The sequence below is a fragment of the Ceratotherium simum genome, chromosome 7, assembly GCF_057802395.1.
Source record: "Ceratotherium simum simum isolate JZ-2026a chromosome 7, ASM5780239v1, whole genome shotgun sequence".
NCBI classification, from domain to species: Eukaryota; Metazoa; Chordata; class Mammalia; order Perissodactyla; family Rhinocerotidae; genus Ceratotherium; species Ceratotherium simum.
The window spans coordinates 59091726-59111382 of record NC_141906.1 but is presented as its reverse complement, the minus strand read 5'-3'; the positions used below and the strand labels follow the sequence as shown (position 1 = coordinate 59111382).

Below are 19657 nucleotides of genomic sequence, written 5' to 3'. Positions count from 1 at the left end.
ACACTAGGCTGTGAGTTGGTAACTGAATTTACGTGATGGCTGCATGGGTGTTTGCTATGCTATTTTCCTTTCTGTTGTATAAGTTTGAAATATTCTGCAATGAAGAATTAAACTATATATCACACCTATTTTTCTTGCTTTTCTTTTTGAAGGAATTAGCTGAACAACTTAAAGCCCAACTTGAAAAGGCAAATAAATTTACAGAAACTAAAACACAGATATCATCGAAAAAATCTGGGGTAGAGGTAAGTAATAAAACTTTGTTTGTAGGTATACAATTGCCTAATATAATATTACTACTTGGAAGTGGTAGTATTTTAATATGAAATGTATCTGTATCTGTGTGGTATGTATATTTGTGTGCTTGTTTGTTTGCTTGTTTTTTAAAACTTATTTTCATATGTATTCTCTTATGTTCCACCAGTGTATCCTGATGGAAAAAAGCCTAGGCCAAGGAAACCTGGTTTTATTCTGGACTCTGTCATTTACTGACTGTTTGACCTTGTACTAGTCAAACTGCTCCTTAAATTCTTCCCCTGCAGAATGAGAGACTTGAGTTTGCATCCATTTCATATAAAACAAATTATTTTGTTCCATGATTCATTCATCCATGTATTAAAGCAGATAAAAACACCTGCTTACGTGGAGTTTCACTTGGGTAGAGAGAGAGAGACAATAAATGATAAAAATAAATTATACAGCATATTAGAAAGTTATACATCGTGTGACAAGGTAGTGGGGATCTTGAGTGCCAGATGTGCTGGTGACTTGGGGTACACAGGCGAATTCTCACTGAAAAAGTGACATTGATGCAAAGACTTGAGTAAGTGAAGCAGGAATCTGTGTATCTGAGTGACGCTTTGGACGTGAGGAACAGAGAATTTAAAGGTCCAAAGATGGGAACATGTTTATGTGTAGAAAGAACAGCAAGGAGACCAGTGTTGCTGGAGTGGAATGAATGAGAGAGAGCGAAATAGGAGATCCAGATGTTGGAGAGACTATGGGGGGCCAATTCATGTTAAACTTGAAAGTCAGAGTAAGGAAGTAGCCTCTTATCTGGGCAAGAAGAAAAGCTGTTAAAGGATTTGGAGCAGAAAATATATTTTGACAAGACCATCCATGGCTACTTTGTTAAGAATAAATTGAAGGAGAGTAAGGGCAGAAGCTGGAGTCTAGTTAAACTTTTGCAATAATGCACACAAGAAATGATAGTGGCTTTGATCAAGATAGTAGCTGAGAAGATGGTTAGAAGTGATTAGATTTTGTATATGTATAAATGTTTTCTGTATATATTTTGAGAAGAGAGCTGACAGGATTTTTATGATGTTTTAGGTGGGAGAGGGATATGAGATAAAGAGAGGAGGCAACTCCAAAGTTTTTAGCCTGAGCAGCTGGAAGAATAGAGTGGCCGTTATTTGAGATGTGGAGGAAAGAGGAGGAGTAGGTTTTCAGGTGAAGATTAGGAGTTCTATTTTTGATATATTGAGTTTGGGTGCCTCTTAGATGTGGAACAAGCGGAGATGTTAAGTAGGCAGGCAGATATAGTTGGGAGTTAGGAGAAGCCTTGGCTGGAGATAGAAATTGGGGACTTATTAACATATAGATGGTATTTAAATCCACAGTACTGCATGAAGTCACCATGAGAGTAAATGTAGATAGAAAAAGTTGAAGGGCTGAGTTGGGTGCATTGCAGTGTTGAGAGGTTTATGATGAGGTTTATATCAGATTTTAAAAGACTGTTCTCAAAGATTGGTTTACATAATTTAATGTCAGTATGAGAGGAGATGAGAATGTATGAAGTCAAGTTCCATAGAATTTTCTTAAAGCTAACATTATTAATGACTTAGATAATAGTATAGAGAGTATGTTTATGAAATTGGCTGTTTTTACTAAGTTGCGCTAGCTAATGTTTTAAAAACGTGGATAATTTAGAATTTGCACAGATTAAGGAATTGAGAATGAGAAACTACAAGTAGGATTAAAAAGGAGGAACTAAAAGAGGATAGCTAAAACTAGGTGTACTTGACAGTCCATCTTGTACACTTCTGCCAAATTTATTTTCTCGAGTGTCCTTGTGGTCATAATACTTTTGTACTCTGGAATGTTTATGTGGTTTCTTAGTGCTAACTATATTAAATACTGCATCTTCCTACAGTATAGCCTTCCACAGTATAGCCCCATTTTCCAGCCTTACCTCCAAGGCTCTCTTACACATAACCTACATGTCTCTGATATTTACATATGCTGTTAATTATGTGTGTCAGCTATCACCCTCTTGAGACTTGTCTACTTTTCACTTTGTCTTTATCTCCTTCATAAAGCCTTTTTTCTAATCCTTTCCTACAGTTGTAATTTTTTCCTCTTTTGAAATTTCAAAGGTCTTTAAAGTATTCTCAGTGGAATTTATCTTTTCGAATTATATATATTTATATTCTTGTCATCCCCCTCTAATCTGTACCTCTCTCTTTCCTGACACTTGTCACTTTATATGAAAGGGTTCTAAAGCTGTGTCTGGATTTCAGGGGATTCTTGAAATTGAAAGCAATTCAACTGAAAAAAAATTGAAGCAGATCTTATGGTAAATAACATTTCCTCTACTGTTTTAAGGATATTGTAGAGTAATTGACAGACTATATCTCATCCCTTGAGCATATAACTCTAAACTATTACTGATGTCTTTATGATTTTTAGCTCCTCCTGACTTTTGAGCGTTGGACCTTATAACTCAGTGGAGTAGAATTCAAAGTTGTATTCCAAGTAGTATACAAAGTAAAATTTCTATTCTTGAGCCTCTTTTGGAAACTGTATAGCCCTTTGAATCTTCAAATACAAAGGTTTTTGTTCTAAGGATTCTTTGACCAGAAAGAAAAATTTTCATCTTCTCTGCAGAGATGGGACACTTGCACATTTAGTTCAAGCTTTACCAGGTGTATATGTAAAACAAACTTCTGCAATAATTCTGAAAGAATTCTCTCCTGCCATTAAAGTCGTTTATTCCATCAGGGCTAGACCTTTGACTTATCTGGCTTTCAAAGTAGTTTTGTTAAGAAATGAGAGTAGAAAACAAAGTTGTTTACTACAACACAGAAATGTGCTGACTTTTTAGAGGAAAATCTTGAAATACTTCTGATAGAAATTTTGCCCTTTCAGAGAAAAGAAAATCTCATTTGTAGAACAGTTGAACAGGGAGGAATGCTTTCATTTCTTGGCTTTTTTGTTAGAAATGTTAGGTTGTATGAACAAGGTAAATCTCTAGATTCAACGATCTATGAATATCGTTTTGGCTTTAGTGAAAAACCATCAGCACTTGTAGTTATTGGTTTGCTTCTTTCTCTTCCCTTTTAGAGGGTGAATTATTTAGTATTTAGGGCAAGGGCTGTTTCTTTCAGTTCATATCTAGTGCCCAGGGTAATTCTTGGCACATTGTAGACAGCCAAGAAATACTTGAAATATTTGTTGTATGAATGTCTTCAATTTATTTTCTTCTCTGTAGTTTTATAAATCTTAAAAATGATCTACGAACTTCGAAATCCTGTATCTGGCCTTCCCACGAGTGTAGCTTCCTTATTTAAACAATAACCCAACTACATAGTATCTCTGTGTAACTTGTACTTGGACACTGAGTGATGAGAGCCATTGAGTTTTGGAAGATTGCCAGTTCTATATGAGAAAAAAATCTAATCTTAATTCTTTAATATGTTAGATCCTAAGCTGCCCATTTATAACTTCTACTTGTTAATAGTACTTCAATGGAATCATATCAGGAACACATTTAATCTAAGGGAATTCAGCTCTAAGCTTTTTTATTTTTGGACAGTGTAGGAAATTCAGCTCACTATTTGCAGTAAGTAATGAAATAGGCACTGCATGATGGTGCAGTGGCTTTAAAGTTTAGTTCACACTGCTGGCAAAAAAGAGAAATACATTATTAAAGCGGGCAGCTTTGTAGGGAAGGTTTTCATAGACATTCCCTTGAAAGAAATTGGGGAATTAACTGAAGGCCTTAGAGGGCCATAGAGAAACATTAACTGATAATTTAAGACTCATCTGTGGCAGTTTGTACATAAAGTCAGATACTTAACTCGTGATTTTAAAGTATTTCCAATAGTTTGACCATACTTGATTATTGCCCTAACGCTATCTTTTGAATCTGACTCTTAGATACATTGTAAGTTCACTGTATTACCATTGCTGTGATTCCCAGAATATGTGTACATCTAGACTGTTTTTCTGTGTTTTAGCATACCAGTTTCTACAACTGATCCCCATAAAAATAGTAAAACAAAAAAAAATTAATTACAAGATTAAAAAACTATCGTGTTGATGATCTGCCTTTCATTTTTAAGCAGTGAGGTTTGACCTTTATTCAACAAATACTGTTCACTTCCTTCTTTATAGAAGCACTTGCCTTCTCAATTTTCTAAATCAAATATTTTAAATCTGAAATAAACGTTATTGTAGCTTTGCATTTATTCCACTATTTAGCACGTTATATTACCATAAGTATACTTTAGTTGATAGTATAGCCTTTCCTGATACAAGGTAGGTGCACAAAAATGTTATCTCTTTTTAGTCATTTAGCTAGTTTCTTCCTCAGCCAAGCAAAATACGTCAGTGGAGTTATAGTTTGTATACAGTTCAGCCTATTTTTTTACCCTCCCTAAAGTATCCCTTATTTCTGTGCTCTACAGTTAGAAATAATATCTTATGTGTAACTATAGGGTTCATTTCTTTAAATAGACTATTACTAAAGAGCAAACATTTTAAGCTAAATTAAAGCAAAATAGTTTCGTAGATGATATAGAAATGTGAACACATTTTATAGTAGTATATAGAATCTTATATCTGTTCACTTTTCTTGCATGTCACATTGAGTCCATCATGAAATAGTGTCAGTTGTACCTGCTAAATATTTCTTAAATTTGCTGTTTGCTTTTCTTATCTACTATGCTAAGATGACCATCATTTCTTCCTCAGCATCATCTGGCCCTCTGGAGTAGCTGCTTTCCTTCCTGCCTCAGTACCTTTGCACAAAGTCTTTGCTTAGAATATTCTTCTTTCCCACTTTTTTCTTAGCTGCCTCCTGTTCTTACTTGAGACCTTAATTCAGGCATCATATTTTCCTTTGGAAAACATTCTGTCTGGAAGGAGAACATATAAATAAGATTAATTATACAAATAGATAATTACAGCTTTGGTGGCGCTCCAAAGGAAAAGTATGGACCTGAGAGTGTAGTGAAGAGGGCCGAATGCAATCTGGGCATCCAGAGAATGTTTTGAGGCTATAGTCATTATTTTTGGATCTTATCATTTTTGTAACTTTGCCAAAGGAAAAGCTATTCTCTTTATGACTGCTATCTGTAAGACTTATGGCACTGTCATATGGCACTGACATATGGCACTGTCATTGTGGCACTTTTCTGTGCCGCAGAAAAAGTCTTTAACATGGCTGCTGAGTATTATCCTAGGCGGGAGAGATGACCCATAGGCATCAATCATTGAATAGGAAACACCCACTAGTATGACTATAGGCCGTATTTTATTCATTCTGGGGCAGTTTTTTTTTTTGATTGTTTAGTGAAGAGTATTCTCTTAAGTGTAATCATTTAGAGAAGCTTGTAATTATTTGGGGTAGTTGTGATTGTATATTTATTAAGTTGAATTTTGAGGTGAAAAAACATTTTGTGGATTGTCTCAAATTTTGAACCACGGCTCTCCAACAGATATTGAAGCCATAACTAGTTGGTTTCCATGGAGAGGGAAGAATGACCCAGCAGCCTCCACCGATTTGCCTCTATTCCCCCAAGTTTTTTTTTTTTCCCCATTAGTTTTTTTCTTACTAAGTCTACTATCATCAGCATTTCATTTCTTTTTTGGTTGTATAATTAAATTTAAGGGAAAAATGAAATGTTACTCCATATATATGGGAAATAGTGAGTCCTTGTAGTATTCAGTAGCATTTGAGTCTTTTATGTTCTCTTGAAGGGTTTGATTCTTATATGTTGTCTTTCCAAATTTTTTAGGGGGGAAGTGGAAGGATGATGTCACATATTTATACTGTATATTTGCAATTTAAGGGGAAAACATTTTAATTGAAACAAATCAACCCCAAAGTAAGTTTTATCCTTGTATATATTTAAAAATTACTTTAACCCTATTGTAGAATGCATAACAAGTTGTTGAAGATAGTTATAAGAAGTCAAATTTAATTAGTTTTTAGAAAAGCTAAAAATGTAGTTTTCATTTTTTTGGTACATAATAAGTATGCAGGTACCAAGCAGGTTCTGACTAGAATAATTGTAGTTGACAGTTGCTAATAAAGATTTGTGAGGAAGAGAAAATAAAATCAGTTGAGTAAAACTGAATACCACCAAATCCCAAAAAAACAAAACAAGGCAAAAACACTTGAAGTTATATCACAATGAACCACAGAAAAAATTTGTGGTTTTTGTTATGTTCCTATCTACCCAGAAGTACTAAGGAAATCGTCTGTATGTGATTCTTTAAGTCTAAAAATAATGTTATAAAATATGGTTTGGTTTAGAAATTTTTGCCATCTGAGCATTATAGGATATGTTTAATAAAGAATTATTACATTAATAAAACCAATTTGCTTTTACTTCCTTTAATAATATCTTATTTTTTACTTAGGCTCTATTTCTAAATTTATTTCATTGAATTTCAAGACAATGATATTAATTGACATCTATAGTAATACTACCCCTGTTACCATTATTATTACTAATAGATGATTTTTTTTGGAGGCATACTGTGTGCCAAGTGTTTGGCATAAACATAAAGTGTTTTAAGCACTTTATATAAATTTATTTAATTCTTGTTAAAATTCTATGAGGCTATTTATCTTCATTTTTTGAATAAATTAAGTGCAGAATGAGCTGAGTCTCAATTAAGTTTTAATTTGATGGCAAGAAATAAGGTTAGGTATGTGTGTGTAATTTAAAATTATTAAGGTAAATAAAAATTATTCAAAATAATTGCTTTGACTTAGATTGATAAGATAATGTTTGAAATATAAAAAGAAAATCTTGCCTAGATGTTAAAACCAATTTTATATGCAACAGTTATGCAAGCTCTAAACACAAAAATTTAAGTTGTCTAGAAATGCTCACATAATTTAATAGAAAAATTTCTATTAAAGTGATTTTATATATGGGCTGGAAAAAATAAAGTGTTTTTCTTTATTTATCCATTCTTAGATGACTTCTAATTATAATATATATTCTTTGTAGAAATGTGGAAAATGCAAGAAAACCATAAAGGGGAAAATAAAAATCCTCCCGCATCCTACCGTTCAGGGATAACTCACTGATAAATATTTTAAAAGTATTTCTCTCCAGATTCTCTTCATTCTTTTCTTCTTTCCTTCCTCGTTTCCTTCCTTCCTAATGATATGTTAAATATTTTTGCACAGTTAACAGAACAAAGCAAAAAAGAAATCCACATTTTTATTTTTTTGATATTTCCCTCAAGCCTCTGTCCATTATAAATATGTAAACACATGCATAATTTTACATAATTGTAATCTTTTTTTTTGTTTTTTCCTACTTATTCTATCAGCAGCATTTTTCCATGCTACACAGTATTTATCATTAAATGAAATTGTAATCATATCAGTGTATTCAGTGTCCCAATAATATAGGTTCTAGAATTTGTTTGAGGAAAGGAGACTGAAGAAATTCAGAATGACCTATTTTTCCTGCAGATTTGCTTGCAAACAACAACAACAATAAAAACTCTTACTTTCATTTCTTCAGCAGTTACTCAAAACTATCACCATTCTCCCCACATTCCCTGCTTTATTCTTAGTAATCACTTTGCTTCCTACCTCACTGGGCAAATAGAGATTGTAAGTTTGAATGTTTTCAGGGAATGTCTACGATCCAGGAACGGATGGTTAGGAATGTTTGAAATTTCTGTCTATTCTCCCTGAAATTAATCTTTCTGCATGTCTCATCTGGTAGTGGGAGCAGCGTTCTCATTTCCTTTAGGGCCAAGTTCTTCACCAGTGCTCTTAATCGCATTCCTTTTCCGTCCCCTGGAACCATTTCCCGCTGGTTAGCTCTTCTCTTGTGTGGAGTCTTCAATTGCTTTCTCTCTGTTGGCCCCTTTTTCATTACCTGCAAATATGCTTAAGTCTTTGTGTTCTTAAAACAAACAAAAAACAACTTTCTTTTCCCTGAACAACTTTACCATCCTCTTCTGGCAAGTCAATAGGAAAGGGTGATCCAGGCAGGGCAGCATGGGTAAGGGTACAAAGGTGAGGGCGAGATTGTATGTTTAAAGATGGTTTGTTGTTGTGAGTGGTTATAGAGTAAGCTATGAGTGAGGGTATGGAAAGATGAGATTGGAGAGGTAGACAAGGATCAAATCTCTATTCTCATCCTGACTATATCTCCCAGTTTCATGGTTTCAGTTGACTTCTTTTTGTGACTTTGAATCTCAAATCTTTAACTCTAGCTCTGAACTCTATGCCAGGCTCTAAACTAGTATTTTCAGTTGTCTGCTAGACTTTTATGGGTGTACCATAACTTCAGAATTTATAAAACCATCCTCTTAATGTATAATTTCTCTTCTCTTCATTGCATGATCATCCCTCTGTTTTTCTGAGTTAAAAACCATGGAAATGTCCTTAATTCCTTTTTCTGGCAGCATATTCAAATTGTCACCAAGTAGTGTTGTTTTACCTTGCCTTCCTTCCTGTACATATCTCATCCTTTTAATTTCTGCAGTCACTGCCCTAGTTCAATGCCTCATCATCTCTTGCTTAGAGTATTACAATGATATCCCAAGTGATCTTCTTGCCACTATTCCTTTACTCATCAAAGTGTCCTTTATTTTTTTTTTTTTATAATTTTATTTATTTATTTCCCCAAAGCCCCAGTAGATAGTTGTATGTCATAGCTGCACATCCCTCCAGCCGCTGCATGTGGGACGTGGCCCCAGCATGGCCGGAGAAGCGGTGCTTCGGTGCGCGCCCAGGATCCGAACCCCAGGCCGCCAGCAGCGGAGCGCATGCACCCAACTGCTAAGCCACGGGGCCGGCCCCAAAGTGTCCTTTAAATTGCCATCAGAATCTAAATGCGATTGTGGTATAGTTGAAAGAATTGTGGTATAGTTGAAGAACTCTGGATTTGGGGAGTTAGAACCTCAGGTCACGTGTCACCTTTTTTTCTCCTTTAGCTAAGTTATTTATCTTGAGACAAGATCCATTAAAATATTATTGAGAACTTTGAAAATGTAATATAAATTTAAAAATTTTCTAAAACACGAATATACCTTTGCTTAGAAATCTTTAAACACTACTGGATCTTTGTGCTTTTGTTTTGTGCTTTTCCCTTTACTTCTAAGCCCTTTAGCCTTCCACCTTTGTTTCTGAAGACCCAGTTCAGTTGTATCCAAGAATGGATCCATTTCTCCATCCCTTCTGATCCAGTACTACTTGATTTATACTTTATCTTAATAGTCTAATGAAGTTTATGTAAACCCCGATTTCTTTCTTCTCCCCCCCGCCATTTTGTTTATGATTCCTTTACAACTAGAACCATATCTTCTTCATCTTTTTAGACACATTCATGCTATTGGATTATATAGTGATTAAAGTAATTCTGAGTGTTATAAGTTTATTGATCAAATGGAATGAAATAGAATATTAAAAAAAATGAAAAGTCTGCAGTATTTTTGATTTACCGTTTATAACAATTATGGACATACCTTTTCAGATTGCCCACAGTTTCATCCAAAGCCAGATAGCCTCAAAATTTATTAAACCAACAGTTATAATTTGGCTTTGTTGTTGAGTCCTTAATAAGATATTCAACCATTCTCAGTCAAAAGGTGGGCAAATTTTCATTTAGGTGAAAGAAATTTTCCATAACTGAAAAACAGATCACCAGTTATAAGAGCATTGTTAACTTACTTTTTGTTTTCAAAAACTGACAGTGTTTACTGAAAAGTCATTTTTACTGACTCATTTTATTAGAGAAATGGAGTAATACAACTAGCATGTAATGGAAATAGCATGGGATTTTGAAGCCAAAGATCTAGAATTAGGGCTGGAATTTCATCATTTATTGTATGTGATCCTTAGTATCTTCATTAGTAAAATGTGGCTTAATAATGCCTATGTTACAGGGTTACTAAAATAAAATGAAGTATATTTTACAACTTTATAAAATTATAATTATATCAATATTAATTTCTATATGAAAAAGTTGTCTTGGTTTGTTTTTAAATAGGAAAAATATAAGGCAGTTTTTAGATTTCATTGCTATTGTTGATATAGGAAATATAACATTTGTGGTCCTTAAATTTGTCTATTTTATAACTGGTAAAATAACTAAAAATTTTTTCACATCTAAAAGAATTCTATTATTCTAGTGTGAAAAAAATTCCAAAATGTCAGTCAACATTTAAAAAATTTCTGAATCTTCTCCTCTCCTCTCTTCCCTCCCCACCCCATACAGCAAATGCTGCAAGGAACCTGGTTAAAAATATAAAGTTATATTCTCATAGCTAGCTTCATATTTAAGGATTACAAAGAAGCAATGATGAACGAAGGAAAGGAGACTGAAGAATTGAATTGGCTTTTCATATTATGTAGGAGCCAGATATTACACTGGCTTTAGAAAATATCTGCTTAACATAATTAAAATCAGTAGCAGTTAAACATGTCCTCAAATAATCCACTTTTGAAATTGTGAAATGAACTATAGTCTAGTCTTAAATATTACTCATAAATTTTTTAGTAGTGATCCTTTATATTAGTATTAAATTTTCTTAAGCTTATACATGTTAGTATCTATTCTATCAGCAGCTTTATGAGTGAGAGATTAGGCAGGTCATGACTATACCAGTTTGACAAGAAATAAAACTGAGGCTAAAATAAATATGTGCCTTTATTGTAATTCTGGAGCATGCTCTAGAAGAATTCCAGGATTGACAGGTTGGCTTGAAGAACTTAAAAGATGTGGTCATGAAATATATTTTCAGTTTGTGTCTGAGTTATCTCTTATCTTCTGAATCTCAATACTGATACAGAGTTTGCACAGTCATCTCTACACCCTAAAGAGTTTGGAAATTATTGAGCAACATTTCTGAGTGCTATGAATAGAGAGGTACATTAGTGCTTTGAGGCCTTCACTCTATAAAAACATAGCAGTCACAGACAAAATATAAAAAGAGAAAATTGGAAGAGATGTAACATGGCTCCAAAATAAAGCTGCACTTCTCTGTGGATGGGAAACTGAACAGAAACATGAAACAATAAGGAGCTGGAGCTTGCAGGGATCCAACTCCAAAAATAGGCAGAGCGGCTGAGAATTGAGCTCATCTGAGATGATGGCAATTAAAAGGTCCCCGCACAGCTTCTCTCTGCCTGACCCGGGTTTGAAGGTTCGTGTGAGGGGTCTGGAAAAGGCTTTGAGTACTTAGGTCTGTAGCTCATAGGAAATTGTTTATGATGGAAGGTGTAGAGAAAGCAGACATAGCCATGCAGCCATTATTTGGACTCTGTGAAATATCCCCAGTATCACAGTTTGAGATATTGTAAGAAGTGGGAATCCTGGTGGATTGAGTGGAGACAGTGTCAAAGCTACCGATTAGTGAAGGGAAGAGTAGGCGGAGAGATGGGAGGGAAGGAAAAAAAACTCCCACTTAAGATAAGCTTGCACGCCAGCATACCAGAAAACATTAGTTTTCCCTCAGATAGATGATAAAATGTAATTGGGGTATAAACATTCATTGCCAGTAAATTTAAAATGGTAGTGCAGTCTTAAAATGATTTTAAGGGGCCAGACCAGTGGCGCGCACCAGTTAAGTGCGTGCGCTCCGCTTTGGCGGCCCAGCGTTCACTGGTTCTGATCCCAGGCACGCACCGACTCACTGCTTGTCAAGCTATGCTATGGTGGCGTCCCATATAAAGTAGAGGAAGATGGGCACGGATGTTAGCCCAGGGCCAATCTTCCTCAGCAAAAAAGAGGGGGATTGGCATTGGATGTTAGCTCAGGGCTGATCTTCCTCACAAAAAAAAAAAAAAAGATTTTAAAATTGAATATGTTTAGTAGCTTCAGTTATGAGGACAGCGTAATATTCATAAGAAGAAAATGATATTAAGAAACAAAACCAGGCAAAAGTGAAACAATAATAGGTAGATATGAAGAAGAAACAATATTCTAGGAATTTTGGAGATGAGATGGGATAAATCCTAGATAGGACTCAGTCAAATAAATAAAGAATTAGTTAAATGAAAGGTAACTAAAAATTATAGCTAAAACTTATTGATCACTTTATACCTAGGCATTGTTCTAAATACTTTACATGTATTAATTTATTTGATCCTGAAAAACACTTTATTATTTTGTTTGTTTTATAAATGAAGTAATTAAACAACTTGCAAGGTTGTATAATGAGGCAGGATTGGAACATGGGCATTCTGACTCTAGAGTCAAAACAAGCACGCTGTACTGCCTGTGGCATTAGCCGATAACCCAACACAGCAGAGGTGAGAGAAAATGTATCAAAGAGTAGGAATGAGATATGAAGGCTAGATAAAAGCTGAAGTTACTGAAATAGAAAACCAAAAATAAGTAGAAATGATCAAAAAAACCAAGAGTTCATTCATTGCAAAAAACTAATAAAATAGGTAAGCCTCTAGGAAGGCTGATCAAGGGGAAAAAATAGAAAGAAGACACAAATAAACAGTGTTAAGAATTGAAAAAAGGAGGCATAACTAAGGCTGCTATGAGTCCATCTGGTGCCGTTGTGGGATTAGAAAAATGTGCCTCTTTTGAGCAGATGCAGTCCTGTAAATACCTTTGTACGAGTTAAAAAATAGCCTTGAACCAGGATACACATGTCAGTGAATATAATGTAGTTTGGTGTTCAGTCTGCTTGCTGCCTTGGCTGGGTACTTGTGTGTAGTGAACAACCTGCTGTCTGTGGACATAATTAAAGATACAGTAGAGATTGTTCAAAACTCATGAAAATATTAAGAACAATGATAACTGCTTGTTTGTTGAAATTTTAAAATATAAAAATGGAAACAGAAGCTATATGTCCTTCAATGACGGCAAACTTGCAGAATACCAACTGGTGGGAAAATTTGATCTAGTAGAAGAGTTTTCCTTTATTTTCCAAATGCTAGAAAAAGCTTTCAAACAAGCATTTAGAATTTTTAATACTAGCTTTGGATCAAAGCAATGTATGCTTTTTGCTTCTCTTTTCTTTTTAATCAATGTGTTACGTACAAATAGTGCTGAAAGGCCTATATCAAAGGATAACAGTGTCTTGAGCCCTTTCCAGACCTTACCCCAATCCTGGAGGCAGCCAGTTTTAGTTCTTAGCTGTTTCTCTGGCTTTTACTTCTATATTTCTAAACAAAGTTATCTCTTGATTCTGTAAATAGACACTGCTAAGCCAAATTATATTATGACTACCTTTCTTTTATGTAGAAGATTTTGTTCTTAATTGTCATTAATATTTGCTTCATTTTTTTTGTTTGTTTGCTCTATTTTCTTCGCTAGATCTTCTCTTACTTCCAACAGGCTGTTAAAATATATGCCAGTTCAGTCAACAAGGAAGCTGAGCTCTGTTTAGATTCCCCCTTCCTGCACTTGAACCTGTAAAGTGCCTCTTGGTAGAAAGCTGTGGCAATCCTAGGGCTCATCTTGCTTGTTTCCCTTCTCTCAGGGATCACAGTCCTTTACTGCCTGGCGTCCACTGTCTGAAAATGGTGGTTTCATGAATTTTGCCCTATTATCTAGTTTTTTGAACAGTGGCAGGTTATATCTGGTTTTTGTTATAGCTGTTATGGCCGACAGTGGAAGTCAAGCATGTTTCAACAAAATAAAAGAGCACTGGATCCCATTCTCTTACCCTAGCTATTACCACGAGGATCTGTTTGTAATGCTATCAAACAATTGCAAGTTTTTATCTTGCTTGTTCTAAGGTAGTAAAAAGAATCATTGTGTCAGCTGAAGAATAATATAGATCAAAAGTTTGCAGACTTTTTCTCTAGAGACCAAATAGTAATGTTTTAGACTTTGCGGGCTGTCCAGTCTGTGTGACAAGTACTCACCCACACAACTTCCATGCTGTCGTAGCATAAAAGCAGTCAGAGATAGTACATAAATGAGTGTGGCCGTGTTCCAATACAACTTTAGTTATGGACACTAACATATCATAATTGCATGTAATTTTCATTTGTCATAAGATCTTCTTCTTTTGATTTCCCCCCAGCCATTTAATAGTGTAAAAACCATTCTTAGCTCCTTGGCCAGGCAGCAGGCTGGATTTGGCCTATGGGCCATAGTTTGTTCATCCTGATATAGATTCTTAAGTAAGCTCCGTATTCTGTATTAATGTGGTAGCAAATATGGAACTTAATATTTCTGGTGTTCTCAATATTTCTGTCTTGGGTACCCAAAGTGGGAAAACTTAGTGTCCTTTGTGTTGGCATGTGTGAGGAACAGAAAGTAGAAGAGCAGGGAGAAGAGGAAAGTAGAAGGGACAGTGGGTCAGCTTTGAGAGTATAGTTAATATGTCTGAGGCACCAACTTGTTAATTCCATTTATCAGGCATTTATTGAGACCCGCTGTTTTTTGACACTGTGCCAGATACTATAGATACCAAGTAATGTATAGCTTGGTCTTTGGCCTAGAAAAGTAGCAAAGGCAGATAATTGTAAGTAGACAAATAGTTACTGAAAGAATTATGGTCTAGTAATATAAATATGCTTAAAATTGTTTAGGAAGTAAAATCTACAGTAAGTTTACAAAAATTATGAAGAGCTAGAAAAAAAGTGAGTTTTAAGGCCTTGCATACTATGTTAAGGTGCTTGGCCTTGATTCCACTATCTGGTAGAGTGTTTCTCAGACTGTCGTGTAGAATCAGACTGATTGTTTTTTCTTTTCAGTTTTCCAGTCCATCATGGACTAATAGTTTCATAAAACACAATAAAAATGGTAGAAAAATGAAATAAGAATATAAAACACAGGTCTAAATTTTTATTTAGATTGAACCAACATAAAAGTACTCTTTAAGATTGCTATAAAAGTTTATAAACACTCAATTTTTGTATTTAACTCGTCACAGACTGGTAACAAATATTTCATGGCTGGTAATTCTCAGACTGGCACTGGTCTGTGGGCCGTGCTTAGAATGGTATTCATCTCCTAGGTGATATGGGGTCTCTGCAGATTTTTTAGCAAAGAATGGCATAATTATATTTGTGTACAACATAATGAATGTTTTGGCAGTACGAGTGATAATTAGGTTTTAGACTGGAAGATGGAAACCAAGGAACCCTGGAATCATCAGCATTTGAAGGGTGGCTCGAAATGGAGAAGTGAAATTGACTTTCTTTATAATGATAATTCATGTAGAGAATAAATTTCGCTGTAGGCTATAAGCTTCTTGTAGGCAGGGACTGTATTTCTTTTAGTTACTACATAAGGTAGGCACTTTGAAAACTATTTAATGCATGAATGAATGAATGGGTCAGAGAGGTAAGACAGAACCAGAAAAGAGTAGGGTGTTTAAAATTGGAATAAGAAGAGTTTCAGGCTGAGGATACAGAATCAAATGCTTTCAAATCAAGGAAGACGATGGTTGATAAGTATTTATTAGATTTAGTAATTTGAAAGTCCTTAGGGAGATCAGCTTTAGCAGTGTAATAAACTTAGAAGCTAGATTATAACGTGTTGCCCATTTCTATTATCCACTAAGAGAAAGAGTAGAGATACCCTTTAAAATGTAACACTTCATTAATTAATGTTAGTTATTTAATTGAAGAAGAAAAGTAGTGATAATATCTTTACTATTCACTTAATATTATGTGTGAATGTAAGATCAATAATTGGTATATATATTTTTCTTCCATTTCAACAGGGGAACTAAAATCTCTATAAAATGGAATTGAAATTGATTTTTAATAATTGATTCTGATTTGAGAATAAAATTGAAATGTGAATAATTTGCTTGGTCTTATTTCAAATTGATTTTTATAAAATAGTTATCTTTTATATTTTTTAAATTATTTATTTATTTACTATTTTTTTTTGTGAGGAAGATCAGCCCTGAGCTAACATCCACGCCAATCTTCCTGTTTTTTGCTGAGGAAGACCAGCCCTGGGCTAACATCTATTGCCAATCCTCCTCCTTTTTTTCCCCAAAGCCCCAGTAGATAGTTGTATGTCACAGTTGCACATCCTCCTAGTTGCTGTATGTGGGACGCCACCTCAGCATGGCCGGAGAAGCTGTGCGTCAGTGCGCACCCGGGATCCGAACCCAGGCCGCCAGTAGCGGAGCGTGCGCTCTTAACCGCTAAGCCACGGGGCTGGCCCCTAAAGTAGTAATCTAATATTCTTTATGTGATTTTTTATTAGAACCTTTCCAATAACGTTCTGTTTTCATCATAGAATAAAGTTTACTCTTATTCTCTATCGTACCAGGCATGTATTTGGCTAAAAGTTTGTAGGGAAAACATTATGGATTGAAAGTGTGTGGGATATAACTTCTTCTTCTGAAGAGTTGTAAGTGAAAAGCATTTGAGGGCTCTTAATGCAAAGAATAGAAGTTGTGTGGAGTGTCATTATAGTAGCTAATTTAACAAGTTTTGTCATTTAGTTGCTTTATTTCTTATAATCAAGTTTTAGTAGGATCTTTAAATTGAAGAGAGATCCATTAAACATGACATCTGCTGCATAAGTGATGGCCATTCTCATACAATGCCTGTGGTAATATTGGTACTTGGTCATCTTTTAATATTGTCCAGATGAAAACTTTTTTTGAAGTTTGCTTCTATGATTACTTTTCTTAAAAAAATAATAAACTAAGCTTTGGATATTTTTTCCCTGAAAAGATTATGATCATTTTACATCATAGTGGGTAATGAAAGTCCAGGAGACTTAAGGTAATCCATAATATTATGTGAAAGCTAGAATCTTTTTTACGCTTTTTTTTTGTTATTAAATATAACCATTCAACACTGTCACAATAATTTCAAAAGTTATCTCTAAATCTTTGCATAGAATGAAGACCAGCAAGAAGTGATCCTTGTCAGAACAGATCAGTCTGGAAGAGTATGGCCTGTGAACACACCAGGAAAGCCTCTGGAACCTAAAGGAGGAAGAAGGAAGAGACAGATGGTATGTTTAACATATGTCTTTGTTTATTAATTCAAAATGTCTTTTTTCCCCTTGGAGCTTTCTTTGCATCAGACTACTTCAATATATTATCTGAAATGTAGCTTTATAATGCAAACATTAGAAAGTAGTAAATATGTTATTACTTTTACTCCTAATTATATCCTTTTGCCTTTTACAATATGAAATCCAGTTCAACTACGATTTTCAAATAACAGAACATTGAATGTTTAAGGCAATTTTCATTTTAGTGTACATTTCTTTGACATTGTTTCTAGCTGCTTTTTGCGTATTTACCATAGTTCTTAGGGAAACCTTGGTCTCCCAGACCTGTTATCTATGTTAGCTAATTTGAGACCTGGTGATGGGGTATCTAAATACAGTAATATCTTAATTATGTAGTTGCTGTGACCCTTTATAAAACCTAATGTTCTTTTCTATCTTCCAGCTCTAGCAATTAGTTTTTAGCACTACCTTGAGGCTCTTGAGATGGCAAAAACAATGTAGTCAGTTTTCCCAAGTTAGATATTTTGTTTTAAATTTGAAAGATCATACAAGTGGTAATTGGGTCCACAAAAGATTTGTTCATTTAGAATTTTTCTGTCAAATGTTTGTCATTTGCCTGTGCTGCTAGAGATAGTATATAATTCATTCAGCAAACAGAATTGGGATAGATACTTCTTCTAATGAAATGGGAGGAATTAGGGGTTTGGAGGGGAGATGTGACAGGAGAGTAGTAAAGGTTTGAATTATATGAAATGACGGAGCTGGCTAGGGATCCATAGATGCATTGCCAGATGACATCGAGGACTCTTCGAGTTGTCTACTACCGAGCAACTTGGTATGGGAGTAAAGAGGGCAGACACATTCATTCAGGATTGAGGTTTGCTTTTTAAGTATAATGAAAGGATAAGAGGGCCCGAAATTAAGGGTCTGGAGGCATGGAGTAGTTGAAGTCATAGAATATGAGATTTAAGCTAGTGAAGATAGGAATAGTAATGTTGGGTAAAAATAATTGGGAACATGTTTCCAAAGATCTCAAAGAAGTAAAGAGCAGGTTTTATTTGGATAAGAGAATATGAGAACAGTATTGGGGAGATTTGATTTGGGAGGAAATAAATAGCATTTTTCTTTTCCACACGTAGTATGGAACCAACTGATAGGGGAACTCAGGATTGATTTAGATGAGAATCAGAATATCAGCTTTGTTTCTGATAGAGCTGTTTGAAGTGCATTTGCCTAATACTTCACTTCTGTTTTCGATATGCTTACTTGAACCAGCTGATAGGGAACTCAGGATTGATTTAGATGAGAATCAAAATATCAGCTTTGTTTCTGATAGAGCTGTTTGAAGTGCATTTGCCTAATACTTCACTTCTGTTTTCGATATGCTTACTTGAACACTGGATAACTGCAGACTTCCCTCCATAGTGGTGGGGAATTTTTACTATAAAGAGGAGAAGAGCAGAGAGGAGAGAAGAATGGATGAAGCAATTCTTCCTTTTCCTCAAAACTCAGAAATTAGATAATGTCATGCTTCCTTCCATCCCTGGGGACGAGGAAAGTCAAGGGGCAGGAGAAGTAGGCAGTGTTATTCTAATGGAAATTCTTCCACATGGAAGCAGATAGAGTAGAGATTGTGATACATAGTGGCTTTTTTACATTTAATATCAGATTTATAGGTAATTCATTAAAAATACTTCAGAAACTCATGTTTTCACTAAATTAATAATATTCATTTTGTCATAGGCTTTAACCCATGAGGAAAAAGAAAGGGTCAGATACTTTCATGATGATGATAATCTAAGCCTAAATGATTTAGTCAAGAACGAAAAGATGGGAACAGCAGAAAATCAAAACAAACTTTTTATGAGAATGGCATCTAAGGTAAGATATATTCCTCGGATACTTTTGAATTTTGAGAAGCTGATTACTCAGTCTAGCAATGATGTCCTTTTCAGAGAGAGCTGGTTCTTTCTAATCTTGATTTATTTTATTAAATCCTTTGTAAAACATATTAGGAACATGCATTTTGGAATTGATTTGATTGGTAAATGTACTATTGAGATTTAGTTTGTTTTTAAGTGTGGACTCTGGTTTAGTTTTGTAATGTGTTCTGTGAAAGTGTTAATTATACATTTGATGTATCATTTAAGGGAAAGTTTTGGGCCAGAGTTTAGTGTTGACAGCATGCTGCTGTGTTAGTTAGGTTACCAGTCTGTTTTGTTTTAATGTTCCTCCAGTTCTTCATAATTATGCCCCCAGGAGTATATTTGGAGTAACATATTATGAATTATAGAGAAGGCATCTTGGAATAATCTTGTCTATTTATATGAAAATCTTATATTTATATGAAAATGTATATTACTACATCATTATGGGCAGTAGGATGAATTTTTCTTTCAAATAGCATTCTTTGTTGCAGTCCCTTCCAAACACTACCATTAAAATTTTTTATAAAAGAGACATATTTAAACTTAGCTCTGTGTCAGGGT

At 34.6% G+C, this 19657-nt stretch overlaps 1 protein-coding gene across 4 annotated transcripts in view; it reads left to right on the top strand.

Annotated features, from left to right (window-relative positions):
- Positions 1-19657, top strand: part of CWF19L2 (CWF19 like cell cycle control factor 2) — a 119020-nt gene that overhangs the window by 50853 nt on the left and 48510 nt on the right. For all 4 annotated transcript variants that reach the window (XM_014785203.2, XM_087433649.1, XM_014785202.2 and 1 more), the window contains 3 exons: positions 153-245; positions 17049-17165; positions 18912-19049. In XM_014785203.2, the coding sequence (XP_014640689.2) occupies positions 153-245; positions 17049-17165; positions 18912-19049 (348 nt within the window). The remainder of the gene's footprint in view (positions 1-152; positions 246-17048; positions 17166-18911; positions 19050-19657) is intronic.